Source organism: Etheostoma spectabile, chromosome 23 (genome assembly GCF_008692095.1).
Source record: "Etheostoma spectabile isolate EspeVRDwgs_2016 chromosome 23, UIUC_Espe_1.0, whole genome shotgun sequence".
NCBI lineage: Eukaryota > Metazoa > Chordata > Actinopteri > Perciformes > Percidae > Etheostoma > Etheostoma spectabile.
The window spans coordinates 22,982,692-22,996,642 of NC_045755.1; the positions used below are offsets into that span (position 1 = coordinate 22,982,692).

General features: G+C 46.7%; 2 protein-coding genes and 1 pseudogene across 2 annotated transcripts in view; all 3 read right to left on the reverse strand.

Annotated features, from left to right (window-relative positions):
• Positions 1 to 13,951, reverse strand: part of LOC116672880 (NACHT, LRR and PYD domains-containing protein 12) — a 769,761-nt gene that overhangs the window by 198,004 nt on the left and 557,806 nt on the right. The window lies entirely within an intron of this gene.
• The window catches only part of LOC116672882 (zinc finger protein 271-like), a 643,109-nt pseudogene that overhangs the window by 107,731 nt on the left and 521,427 nt on the right, over positions 1 to 13,951 (reverse strand).
• LOC116672889 (potassium voltage-gated channel subfamily A member 1) lies at positions 11,586 to 13,273 on the reverse strand. The gene has a single exon (XM_032504872.1). The coding sequence runs from the start codon at positions 13,183 to 13,185 to the stop codon at positions 11,704 to 11,706; it is 1,482 nt and encodes a 493-aa protein (XP_032360763.1). The 5' UTR covers positions 13,186 to 13,273; the 3' UTR covers positions 11,586 to 11,703.

A 13,951-nucleotide genomic window follows, 5' to 3' on the forward strand; every position in this document is an offset into this window, starting at 1 on the left:
TCTGGTGGAGATATTCTGCTCTATACACGCTAAAAGTAGTGATTATTTACATGGAGTCTGGTGGAGATATGCTGCTCTATACACGCTAAAAGTATGATTATTTTACATGGAGTCTGGTGGGTTTGGTGAAGTGATTTCTGTTTCATGTTAAACTAAAAGGATCTTACTCTTTGACTAAAAGCTCTATCTCTGTAGGGATCCATCCCATAATGTTGTCACACACTTAGAATAATGATCTGAGTTTGTCAGCAGCAAAAACAAAACCTTTAGTGGAGGAAAATTGACGTTGTGCAATTGCCCGGTAACGTAACTTAGACACAAAACCATGGAAAATAAGGTCCAGGATAAAAGAAAAAACTCAAGTTCCCCTTTAAGATCGTGCACCTCAGTCTCTGTTATCTCCACATGATGACACCAGAAAGTCCTCTTGAAAAATATTTTACTTCATCATCATCTTCATCATCATCATCATCATCATCATCATCATCATCGATGTGTGTTTTTAAAGCTCACACATTCCTATGATCACTTCCTGTGAAAGATACACCAGTGCAGAGTTCCTCAGCTCATTTATTTTTAGCGCAACGCGTCCTTCGGGGTTTCTGAGCAGCAAAAGAAAGCTTTGAGACATCAAATTGGACTTTTTGGGAAATGATGATACGCAACTGTCTTTATTTTTACCTTTTTAAACGGGCTTACTGATCTATTTTTGACGTAACAAACATATTATTTACAGGCTGGTTACATATGAAAGTCGTTTTTAATTATATGGAACTTAAAAGAGAATAACTGAAAATGAAAGTTCATTCTTGAAGGTGCAAAGTGTGTGTGTCTGTGTTTGTGTGTTTCTGTGTGTGTGTGTGTGTGTGTGTGTGTCTATCTTTAAATTGTTCAAAAATTAACAATTTCTAATATAAAGAATTAACTTATTTACTTAATTATTTACTTTTACGGCCCCAAAATCAGAGAAAAACGGTATTTAATGAGACTTTCTACGACGGATTAGTCTAGAATTTAATCTTTTTAATTTTTTTATTGTTTATTGCGTTAAAATATTCACTTATCCATGTTGTTTTATTAAAAATGGACAACTCCTAAAATACAGACGGTTGGTCAGTGTCTCTCGGCGTTGATTAATAAAAAAAGAAAATAACGGACGCTAAAGGAGACTTTTAGCGTGAATAACAGACGCTAAAGGAGACTTTTAGCATGAATAACAGATGCTAAAGGAGACTTTTAGCATGAATAACAGATGCTAAAGGAGACTTTTAGCGTGAATAACAGACGCTAAAGGAGACTTTTAGCGTGAATAACAGACGCCAAAGGAGACTTTTAGCGTGAATAACGGACGCTAAAGGAGACTTTTAGCGTGAATAACAGACGCTAAAGGAGACTTTTAGCGTGAATAACAGACGCTAAAGGAGACTTTTAGCGTGAATAACAGACGCTAAAGGAGAATTTTAGCGTGAATAACAGACGCTAAAGGAGACTTTTAGCGTGAATAACAGACGCCAAGGAGACTTTTAGCGTGAATAACGGACGCTAAAGGAGACTTTTAGCAAGAATAACAGATGCTAAAGGAGACTTTTAGCATGAATAACAGACGCCAAAGGAGACTTTTAGCGTGAATAACGGACGCTAAAGGAGACTTATAGCGTGAATAACAGACGCCAAAGGAGACTTTTAGCGTGAATAACGGACGCTAAAGGAGACTTTTAGCGTGAATAACAGACGCTAAAGGAGACTTTTAGCATGAATAACAGACGCTAAAGGAGACTTTTAGCGTGAATAACAGACGCAAAGGAGACTTTTAGCATGAATAACAGACGCTAAAGGAGACTTTTAGCGTGAATAACAGACGCTAAAGGAGACTTTTAGCGTGAATAACAGACGCTAAAGGAGAATTTTAGCGTGAATAACAGACGCCAAAGGAGACTTTTAGCGTGAATAACGGACGCTAAAGGAGACTTTTAGCATGAATAAAAGACGCTAAAGGAGACTTTTAGCGTGAATAACAGACGCTAAAGGAGACTTTTAGCGTGAATAACAGACGCTAAAGGAGACTTTTAGCGTGAATAACGGACGCTAAAGGAGACTTTTAGCATGAATAACAGACGCTAAAGGAGATTTTTAGCGTGAATAACAGACGCTAAAGGAGATTTTTAGCGTGAATAACAGACGCTAAAGGAGACTTTTAGCGTGAATAACAGACGCTAAAGGAGACTTTTAGCGTGAATAACAGACGCTAAAGGAGACTTTTAGCGTGAATAACGGACGCTAAAGGAGACTTTTAGCGTGAATAACAGACGCTAAAGGAGATTTTTAGCGTGAATAACAGACGCTAAAGGAGATTTTTAGCGTGAATAACGGACGCTAAAGGAGACTTTTAGCATAAATAACAGACGCTAAAGGAGACTTTTAGCGTGAATAACGGATGCTAAAGGAGACTTTTAGCATGAATAACAGACGCTAAAGGACACTTTTAGCGTGAATAACAGACGCTAAAGGAGACTTTTAGCATGAATAACAGACGCTAAAGGAGACTTTTAGCGTGAATAATGGACGCTAAAGGAGACTTTTAGCATGAATAACAGACGCTAAAGGAGACTTTTAGCATGAATAACGGACGCTAAAGGAGACTTTTAGCATGAATAACAGACGCTAAAGGAGACTTTTAGCGTGAATAACAGACGCTAAAGGAGACTTTTAGCATGAATAACAGACGCTAAAGGAGACTTTTAGCATGAATAACAGACGCTAAAGGAGACTTTTAGCGTGAATAACAGACGCTAAAGGCACAAGACCAAGCGTCCGTATTTTCCGCAGTGTGAGAGTACGAATATGTTGAAACGGATGTCGTCATAGCAACGAACCCAGAGATCTCTGCAGCTCTACAATCAAAGCTGCCGAGGTCAAACATGTGTGCGACAAAAATCCAATAAATCAAATACAAGTCCTAAAAATGAACTTTGAGGCTTGAGAAACTCTGCATTGATGGACCGAAAGATTTAACAGAAACCGTTGATATGCAGCTCACTGACGAGTGTTTGTAAATTATAATTAAATCATCATTTTGGCAGTTTGAAGCTCATGAGCTTCATATTTTTATTTTTTATTAAAACAGGATTTTAATTTGAAGGAAGGGGTGTTCATGTTGTCTTCGTCGCTGCATATCAAACAAACCAAAAAAAAAAAGATAAAAAACAACAACAACAGTGTCAGTTTCTTTTTCTTTTTTTTCAAACACAAAATGACCCAAAGTCTATAGAAAAGACTTTTATTGTGAAGGTATCGTCCGTCTGTTCGGCTGCTCTGATGATATGAAAAACTAGAAAAACGTCATGTTGGTCCCTTCGCCGTGCAGACGTGTCTCCAGGTGAGGACATAAAACACAAGACACCTGATGTCCTTTTCCATTTTAAAAAGTCTCATATCTTTAAAAGTGATTTCATCCTTTAAAAAAAAAAAAAAAAAAAAAGAATTTCAAAATAAAAGTGTGAAATGTGTAATTTTGCTCCCTGTCGGACCGACTGCACGTCTAACACGTAGCACCTTCGTTTGGTTTCTATTTCTCTTTATGGAAAAGTTCATTAAAGGGAATTTATTTTTTCTTCAACAGCAGTTTGTGAAACTAACGTGTCGATGGTTGGTGACACACAGCTGCTACACACAGCTGCTACACACAGCTGCTACACACTACACACAGCTGCTACACACAGCTACACACTACACACAGCTGCTACACACAGCTGCTACACACAGCTGCTACACACAGTCGCACTATCCACCTCCTCGGCATCATTAACACAAGCAACACAACATTTTGTCATCTAGAAAGAAGAAATTATTCCTGTATATGCACAAACATTACTAAAACTTACTCTGTGTGTGTGTGTGTGTGTGTGTGTGTGTGTGTGTGTGTGTGTGTGTGTGTGTGTGTGTGTGTACGTAGAGTTTGTCTGTGTGTGTGTGTGTGTGTGTTTGTGTGTGTGTGTGTGTGTGTACATTACTTATTCATTGTCAATCAGATCCGTAACCTCAGTTAAAACTTATCTTGGATTTAAATTCTTTTCGTCCTCCTAACAACAGACAGCGTCCTGCTAAGGACAGACAGTGTCCTCCTAACAACAGACAGCGTCCTTCTAACAACAGACAGCGTCCTTCTAAGGGCAGACAGCATCCTGCTAAGGACAGACAGCGTCCCAACAACAGACAGCGTCCTTCTAAGGACAGACAGCGTCCTGCTAAGAACAGACAGCGTCCTGCTAAGGACAGACAGCGTCCTAACAACAGACAGTGTCCTTCTAAGGACAGACAGCGTCCTGCTAAGAACAGACAGCGTCCTGCTAAGGACAGACAGCGTCCTGCTAAGAACAGACAGCGTCCTGCTAAGGACAGACAGCGTCCTGCTAAGGACAGACAGCGTCCTGCTAACAAAAAACGTACTCCTAACAACAGACAGCGTCCTCCCAAGGACAGACAGCATCCTCCTAATGAAAGACAGCGTCCTCCTAACAACAGACAGCGTCCTGCTAAGGACAGACAGCGTCCTTCTAACAACAGACAGCGTCCTGCTAACAACAGATAGCGTCCTCCCAAGGACAGACAGCGTCCTGCTGACAACAGACAGCGTCCTAAGAACAGACAGCATCCTTCTAACAACAGACAGCGTCCTCTTAAGGACAGACAGCGTCCTCCCAAGGACAGACAAAGTCCTCCTAAGGACAGACAGCATCCTCCTAATGAAAGACAGCGTCCTGCTAAGGACAGACAGCGTCCTCCTAACAACAGACAGCGTCCTCCCAAGGACAGACAGCGTCCTCCTAAGGACAGACAGCATCCTCCTAATGAAAGACAGCGTCCTCCTAACAACAGACAGCGTCCTCCCAACAACAGACAGCGTCCCGCTAAGGACAGACAGCGTCCTGCTAAGGACAGACAGCGTCCTTCTAACAACAGACATCGTCCTGCTAACAACAGACAGCGTCCTAAGAACAGACAGCGTCCTCCTAACAACAGACGGCGTCCTCCCAAGGACAGACAGCGTCCTGCTGACAACAGACAGCGTCCTAAGAACAGACAGCGTCCTCCTAACAACAGACAGCGTCCTCCCAAGGACAGACAGCGTCCTGCTGACAACAGACAGCGTCCTGCTGACAACAGACAGCGTCCTAAGAACAGACAGCGTCCTCCTAAGGACAGACAGCGTCCTGCTCCCTCTTCAGAGACACAGCAGCCATTTTGCAGCCATGCAGAGCCTGAACGCCTGTGGCAAGCTGAGTGCTTCCACTTTATCTCTGCAGCCACATCAACTGACTACACCCCCCCCCCTCCACCGGGCATCGGAGACACACATCTCTCCCTAATATCTTCAGCCTCGGCCAAATTGTCCCACACGAGGACATGTTGGACAGACTAAGCCGTAATCAGGGAAGGACAACGCTGCTGCTGTGAAGCGGTCTGATGTAGATTTTTCAGGAGGAATCAGAAGCAGAACGGCGGATATGGACAGTGAGACTCCATCTGTTTCTTTTACAAAGGGACAGATATAGTGGACTTGGTTTTATAAATCATGTTTCAATGTTGACAGACATGTGGCACACGTCTGTGGAAGTCCTTCGGGACCACCTGGACTAGAGGCCAGGTAGCAGGGGGGGGGTGTATATTTTATTAATAGGTCGGCTTCATGCGTTTTTACATGTTAAGAATTTTTTTTAATGACTTTCAGAAATCAACAATGATTTGGAGGCCTTGACGCTGAGGACCCCCCTAGGGGTCCCGGACCCCGTGTTGAAGATCCCTGCTCTCATGTGACCTTACCCTCCTGTTGTTAGCAGCGTGTGTTGTCCCAGAAATCAGAAAATGGTGTTTGGTGCAGCCAGAGGACGCCGTGGACGCTGTCCTCCATCTGGTCCGGTTCTTTCAAATGGATTCTGTCCGGCCCGTAGACCCATCACAGAACAGGGACTGGCTGTATATTAATATTAATGGACAAAGCATCCGGTTCAGCATAGTGCGGCAAATGAGTAAATGTCTTAAAGCTGCATTACATCTGATCTCCAGCAGGGGGGGGACTCCTTAAAGCTGCATATAAATCAGAGTTAAAGAAAAGCAGAAATTATGAATTATTTTGACTAATAGTTAAGATCAGAGGAGTGAAAGTGATCAGTTGTATTTATAAAGAGCGTTGGAAGGAATCAGATCCATTTTTCTGGCAATTTGGTTAAAAAGAAACTCATATTTCAGATATAGACATTTATTAAAGGTTCAAATGTCTAGACGGACGTATGCCACATGGTGTATATTCAACATTAAAACATGATTTATAAAAACCAAGCCCACAAATATTAAGCTATTTGAATAGCTTAGTTTTCTGTGCAACAACAAACACATCTGTATTAAGGCTTCTACAAGTTATTGTCGGCCCAGTTTAATATGCATCTTAATTATAAACAATCTACAGTGGGGTCTAAAGTTTGGCCCCCCCAGGTAAAAATGTGTATTAATATATATAATATAATATAATATGTGTCATAAAGAAGCCAAGAAAAGATGGAAAAATCTCCAAAAGGCATCAACTGACAGATTAAACATTCGTATGATATGTCCCAAAAAGTTAGATTTTATTTCATCATTTACACTTTCAAAATAACAGAAAACTAAAAAATGGCGTCTGCAAAAGTTTGGGCCCCCTGCAGAGTTTCTAGCATGCCCCCCCTTTAGAAAGCTGAGACCTGACAGCGTCATGGATTGTTCTCAATCATCGTCTGGGGAGACCAGGTGATGTCAATCTGAAGGTTTTAAAGGCCCAGACTCATCTGACCCCCCCCCCCCCCCCCAGGCTCATCTGACCCCCCCCCCCCCCCAACAATCAGCGCCCTTATTTTGAAAGTGTAAATGATGGAAATAACTTTTTGTGACATATCATACAAATGTCTAATCTGTCATTTGATGGCTTTTGGAGATTTTTTCCATCTTTTCTTGGCTTCTTTATGCACATTAATACACATTTTTACCTGGGGGGCCCAAACTTTAGACCCCCCCTCAGTGTGTGCGGGGGTCCCTGATCCATCTCTCTTTCACGTTAGAGCTCCTCGGCTTCACAAGCCTCGAAGACCCCCTAAGACCTCGGCACTACGATGTTCCCAAAGGTCAAAACCTGCAGACGTGTATGAAAGAAATACCAAGTACTTTCTATGCAGAACAATCCATATTTCAACAGCCATGTGTCACCAACCAGGACCAATGGGAGTCCACGTAGGCCCCAGGATCCGGCCCCCAGAAGAAGGAATATTTTCATTTTCATATCTTTATGGAAACATAGCGATCCGCTGCTCCAGGTGTGCAGGGCGACGTGCGTCTCCGTGGCAGCAGGAGACGATAAGAAGCACGCAGTGAGCTCTTTGTTGTCTATTGTTAACGGGAGGCACTTCAGTCAAATCTAAAATGAGACGGGGCGGGGGGCGGGGGTTCAAGGCACTAGAAACTAATTTTAGATATAGCCTATCTATGAAATGTGTTTCCTTCTTCGAGCTGTTTTCAAAAAGCCAAGTGCGAGAAAAGTAAAAAAAAAAGTTAAAAAAAATATCCGAATCCCGTAACAATGATCCCACGCACTCCGTCGTCATCGAAGACCAAAAGCACGAAAAAAATAAAAAAATAAATAAATAAAAAAAGGAGGATGTTATTTCTGATGTGTTTCTTTTCTTTAAAGAGCTCGTCAGATACGCCTCTTGTGATTTTTTTTCTTCTTCTTCTGGTTTTTGTTTTTTGTTCTTTTTAAAGCAGATTTGTCCCTTTTTTTCGGCGGTTAGCTCCGTCATGCACCGTCACCCTGTCGTTAGCTTGACAATAACGAGGAGAATCATCGTCACCGTCACCATCATCATCATCATCATCATACATCACCATCATCATCATTATCACCCCCCCCCCTCCAGCTCCCGAGGTCCCTCCACAACTGCAAGCAATTTAATACTGTAGTCATGCATTGAGTATACATAGCTATAATTATAGCTAATTAGGCCATAATGCGTTATTATTCTTGACATGCCATGATCGTCGAAAAAATAATAAAGAAGTGTTCCTGTTCCCTTAATGCGTTTAACATTCAACACGTAAATGCTTTCAATAACTTAAATAATATTAATAATATTAACAATAAATAGCCAGTGCACTTTTGGTGAAAACAAATGAGAAAGAAAAGGATTCCAGGGGTGGGGGGGGGTGGTGGTGGTGGGGGGGTGGTGGTGGTGGTGGGGGGGGGGGGGAGTAAAAAGACGACAAAGTCAAGGATAAACCCGAAATGTAGAAAATGAAATGAGGTAACGTCTTGTCTTGTGCATGCCGATATACGAGAAGAGAGTCTCCACATGCTTTTATATAAAGGAGCGTTGCATGGCGTCGTACAGCGAGCCTCCACCCGGCCTGCAGCGGCGGGGGGGGGGGGGGGGGGCGGCAGTACACAGTAATCCCCCACAATGCTCGGCACTCCTCCCGTTTGGGTCTCACGAGGTGCCAGGAAAGCATTCGCTTTTCCGGAAAAGTCCCTGGATGTGCTGCAGGAAAACCAACTGTAATCCACTGGAGACGCGTCCTCGAGTCTCAGCTGCTGCTGCTGCTGTTGTTGCTGTTGTTGCTGTTGTTGTTTGAGTCTTTTTGCACAAAGCCTGGGAGGTGTCGGGGGTCAAACGGGTTAATTGTGCTTTTTCAATGTTGTCAACTCTGTTCTCTCAATGTAATCGCTCGATCTTAATTTCTATTTTCAACCCTTCGCACTTTGCAACTAGAGCTGCAACGATAAATCATAGCCAGCGAGGTTGATAATCTATTCATCGTTTTTACTCATTTTCCACAAAGTTATGGCAGAAAATGCCGTTCTCAGCCTCTCAAATATGCAGATTTGCTGCTACGTTTCTGTTTGACTGTCTAGTCAACTACCGCGTCCTACCCCGTCATCACTGGGTGCTACAAGACCCTGAGACACCACAATGCTGCACCACTGCAACCTGCACCGCAGCTTCATCTTCAAATCTATCATCACTAGTTAAGCAGTTGCACATTTCTGTATTCTCAACTTGTATATATTCATTTCCCGGCTGGGGGCCCGGCTGGGGGCCCGGCTGGGGGCCCGGCTGGGGGCCAGTTGAGCCTGATGGCAGCGTTAATTTCATGGGAAAGAATTGCAAAATTGAGACTTTAAAAAAGCTGTAAGACAGATTCCTTAACCCTTGTGTGGTCCTCTTTGGTCCTGAGACCCGTCCTGGATTAAATCGTATTTTTCTGCAACCGTGGCCTCGGGCTTTGGGTCCCGAGACCCGTTCTGCACTCAAACCCGTATCCCACTAGCCTCATCTCGTCCTCCGGGGTCCAAGAGACCCGTCCTATATTCAAACCCATATCCCACTAGCCTCATCTCTGCCACCGGGGTCCCTGAGACCCGTCCTGCACTTGAACCCATATCCCACTAGCCTCATTTTGTCCTCCAGGGTCCTGCATTAAATCGCTACCGTGGCCTCGGCCTTCGGGTCCCGAGACCCGTCCTGCAACCAGTCCCCTTGACACAAACCACAACACAAGGGTTAAAGCCGTGCATTACGTCAGTGCTAAACGCTACCTGGAGATATGAAAATATCTGGGAATAAGACCACGTCTAAGTTTCCAACGAGCCCCCCCCCACGGTGACGGTGGTCTGAGGGCGGTTTCACACCGACAACCTTTAGTTCGGTTGGATCCAACCAGAGCCGGTTTGCCCCGCTGGTGCGGTTCATTTGGGCAGGCGAGAACGAGGGAATCGAACTGTGGTGCGGACCAAAAGCGGACCGAGACCTGGTGGACGACTTGGTCTCGGCAGACCGCTCCACGTCTACTGACTCACCAGCTGGTAGGGACCAAAGCGGTGTGAAAACGCCAAAAAAACGCCTCAACCCTTGTGTTGTCTTCCCGTCAACCCTTTTTTCCACCACTATTATCTCTTTTTCTGACATTTATGTCCCTTTGTCAATGTTACGAGTGCTTTTTGGATGTTTTTTCCAAAGTTATTTGACATTTTTAATGTTGACATTTTCAGCTCTTATTTTGAAGGCCTCATTTTCTGACAAAAAAACTGAAAACGGGTCAAATTTGACCCGAGGACAACATGAGGGTTAAAGTACTTTGAAAATAGATCCCAGTGGCTTAGGCCTGAGCTTGCAAAACACCGTGAGAAACCACTTCAATAATCTTTTAACAAGTTTGAGTCATTTTGTTTATGAAAGAAAAGAAACTGAATATCTTTGACTTGTGGACAGAACAAGACATTTGAAGACGTCACCTTTGACCTTGAGAAGCTGATTTTTTTTAACGATTTTCTGACATTTTATAGAACAAGCGATGAATCAAAGACGAAAATAATCCTTAGTTGCAGCTCTACTTGCAAACAGTGTGCGACTATATATTCACATCTTGCACTGCACTCTATTTCATTCTCTTGTTCGAATGTTATAATGCATTTTAACTTCTCTTGTATTTTCTTTGAGTCCTTATGCATTTAATCTTACTCTAAAATGACTTCATTTGCTTCCTTGGTTTTCTCCTGTGAATCCACCTGCAGGAGAATATTACAACATTTTCTTTTTTCTCAAACAATGCAATTCTGTAAAATACATTTGCAAAGAGAACAGTAAGATGTGCGTAAACCTACAGTTTGAGTAATTGCGAGAGAAAAAGCATGGTACAAATTGGTGCAACAGAGACTAAAAACACCCAGACTTCTGTCTCTATATTTGGGCAAAAACTACAACAAGAAACTCCAGAAACACCGGCTCCTACATTTCCCATAGTGCAACTTGATAACCACCACAACAACCTGTCTTGCCTGGTAAAAGCTGGTAATTTTGGAATGATTAGATCCTCAACGGGGGCATTTATCCCTCTCTCCCTGCCTGGTGACCACCCGCAAACTGCCAAACTGGAATTATTTTTCAGTTGTTTTTTTTACTAATTACTCAAAAATCCCCCCCCCCCCCGACACCTGCTGATCTTTGTGCCGTTGCCAAACGAGTCCGTCGTCACGTCAACCACTACCTTTTTATAAATTGCTCATGTGTGCCTGGAACTTTTGAAGTCTTCACACACGCGTTGGTTTGATTGAATGAGTCAATGCAAAAAACGAAGAAGAAAATGCACCAATGGAGATAAAGCATTGAGATATTTCTACAATATGTACATCGGGACGCCGGGTGCCGGACGCCGGACTCCAGACGCCGGGTGCCGGACGCCGGGTACTGGACGCCGGACGCCAGACTCCAGACGCCAGACTCCAGACGCCAGACTCCAGACGCCGGATGCCAGGTGCCAGACGCCGGGTGTCGGGTGTCGGGTGCCAGACTCCAGACGCCGGGTGCTGGACGCCGGGTGCCGGACGCCAGATGCCAGACTCCAGACTCCAGACGCCAGACGCCAGACGCCAGACGCCGGGTGCCGGACGCCAGACTCCAGACGCCGGACGCCAGACTCCAGACGCCAGACTCCAGACTCCAGACTCCAGACGCCAGACTCCAGACGCCGGACGCCAAACTCCAGACGCCGGACGCCAGACTCCAGATGCCAGACTCCAGACGCCGGTTGCCGGACGCCGGACGCCAGACTCCGGACGCCAGACTCCATACGCCGGACGCCAGACTCCAGACGCCGGACGCCAAACTCCAGACACCGGACGCCGCCTCACACGTCGGTGAGCAGCTTCCCCTTGTTCACACAGTTCTGGGTGGGAGCCGTGCAGTTGGCAGTCCTGAGGTTGGCTTCCCTAAAGTTATCGATGCTGTTGTTCATGTCCTCGTCGATCTCCATGTACTCCGACTTGCTGACGCCCGACGAGCTGCGCCGGCTCGAGTTGGTGTCCGACGCCAAGTTCTGGTTGCTGACGTTGAGCAGCTGCGCCTGCTCCTCGCCCTCCGTCTCCCGGTGGTAGAAGTAGTTGAAGTTGGACACGATGACGGGCACCGGCAGCGCGATGGTGAGCACGCCGGCGATGGCGCACAGCGAGCCCACGATCTTCCCCCCGATGGTCACGGGGTACATGTCCCCGTAGCCCACGGTCGTCATCGACACCACGGCCCACCAGAAGGCGTCGGGGATGCTGGTGAAGAACGACTCCTTCTCCTCGGCCTCGGCAAAGTAGACGGCGCTGGAGAACAAAATCACGCCGATGAAGAGAAAGAAGATGAGCAAGCCCAGCTCGCGCATGCTGGCCTTGAGAGTCTGCCCCAGAATCTGGAGCCCCTTCGAGTGCCGGGACAGTTTGAAGATCCTGAACACCCTCACCAGGCGGATTACCCTGAGAATGGCCAGAGACGTGGCCTGCTCCCCTCCCCCCTTGGCCTCCTTGCCGTCCTGATCGTCGGCCAGCTCCGTGCCGAGCGTGATGAAGTACGGGATGATGGCCACGATGTCGATGGAGTTCATCATGTTTTTGAAGAACGCCGCCTTGCTGGGACACGCGAAAAAACGCACTATCAGCTCAAAGGAGAACCAGATGATGCAGAGCGTCTCCACCACGAAGAAGGGGTCCGTGAGGAAATTGGCTTTGTAGTACACGGTGACGTTGCCGACCATCCGCATCCGCTGGCTGGGATCCTCCTTCAGCTCGGGCAAGGTCTCCAAACAGAAGATGACGATGGAGATGAGGATGACCATCACCGAGACGATGGCGATCCCCCGGGCGGGTCCCGAGCTCTCGGGGTGCTCGAAGAGGAGCCAGATCTGCCGCTGGAACTCCTTCTCCGGCAGCGGCCGCTCCTCCTCGCGGATGAATCCCTCGTCCTCCCGAAACTTCTCCATGGCCTCGGCGCCCAGCTCGTAGAACTTGATCTCCTCCGAGAACATGTCCAGCGGCACGTTGACCGGCCTCCGCAGCCGTCCCCCGGACTGGTAGTAGTACAGGATGGCGTCGAAGCTCGGCCGGTTCCGGTCGAAGAAGTACTCGTTCCGCAACGGGTCGAAGTAGCGCATCCTCTTCTTGGGGTTGCCGAGGAGCGTCTCGGGGAACTGGGCCAGCGTCTTGAGCTGGGTCTCGAAGCGCAGCCCCGAGATGTTGATGACCACGCGCTCGCAGCAGTCGTGGTCGTCGTCCGGCGGTACAGGTCCTGCGGGTTGTCCCGGCAGGGTGGAGGTCTCGTCCATGTTCTCCGTGGACACCACGGTCATCCTGGCGGGGGGGGGGGGGGGGGGGGGGGGCGGGAGGGGGCGGAGGATGAAGCGGCGCCGAGGGGCAAAGGGGGGGGGGGGGGGGGGTGGGCAGAACCCGAGAGCAAGACGCCCTCTACTGAGGCCGCGAGGCCGTCACCGTCTCCTCCTTCCTCTCCATCTTCTTCTTCTTCTTCTTCACCTGCAACAGCGTGAAACAACAAGATCTAGTCTCGCGAGCACATCACAGACCCAATCCCAATGTCTATCTCCGAGGGGGGGTGGGGGGGGGGGACCTTCATGCAGTACGGAACACTGCTCTGCAGTTTCTTCTTTTTTTTTTTTTTTACCGCATACATCAGTATTCAAGTTTCCTGCGCTTCCTTTCTGCGCACATCATGCAGGACCCCGCTCCCCATTCAGCCCCACACATCCACCATCCACTCACATCAATGATTATACGCATTATATGGAACAATAAATGACATTTACATGGGAAAATATTGCTTTTTAAGAGATGGGAATGAGGCATGAAACGTACCTGTGCTGGGTTTTTGGAGAGCAGCAGATGAACAGCGCACACCTTGCCCCCCCGCGCACCTTGCCTTGTAATCCCGATCTCCTTTTTACAGCTTTCTTTGAAAGATTAATAGACCGTGGTCTCGGCCCGCGTCCGGATCCTCTCGGTGCAGGTTCCCAGCTCCGATCGGAGCAGCCGGCAGCAGAAAGAGGAGGCTCCCGACGGCCCGGCACCGCGGCTCGGCTGCTGCACCAGTCCTGGCCGACG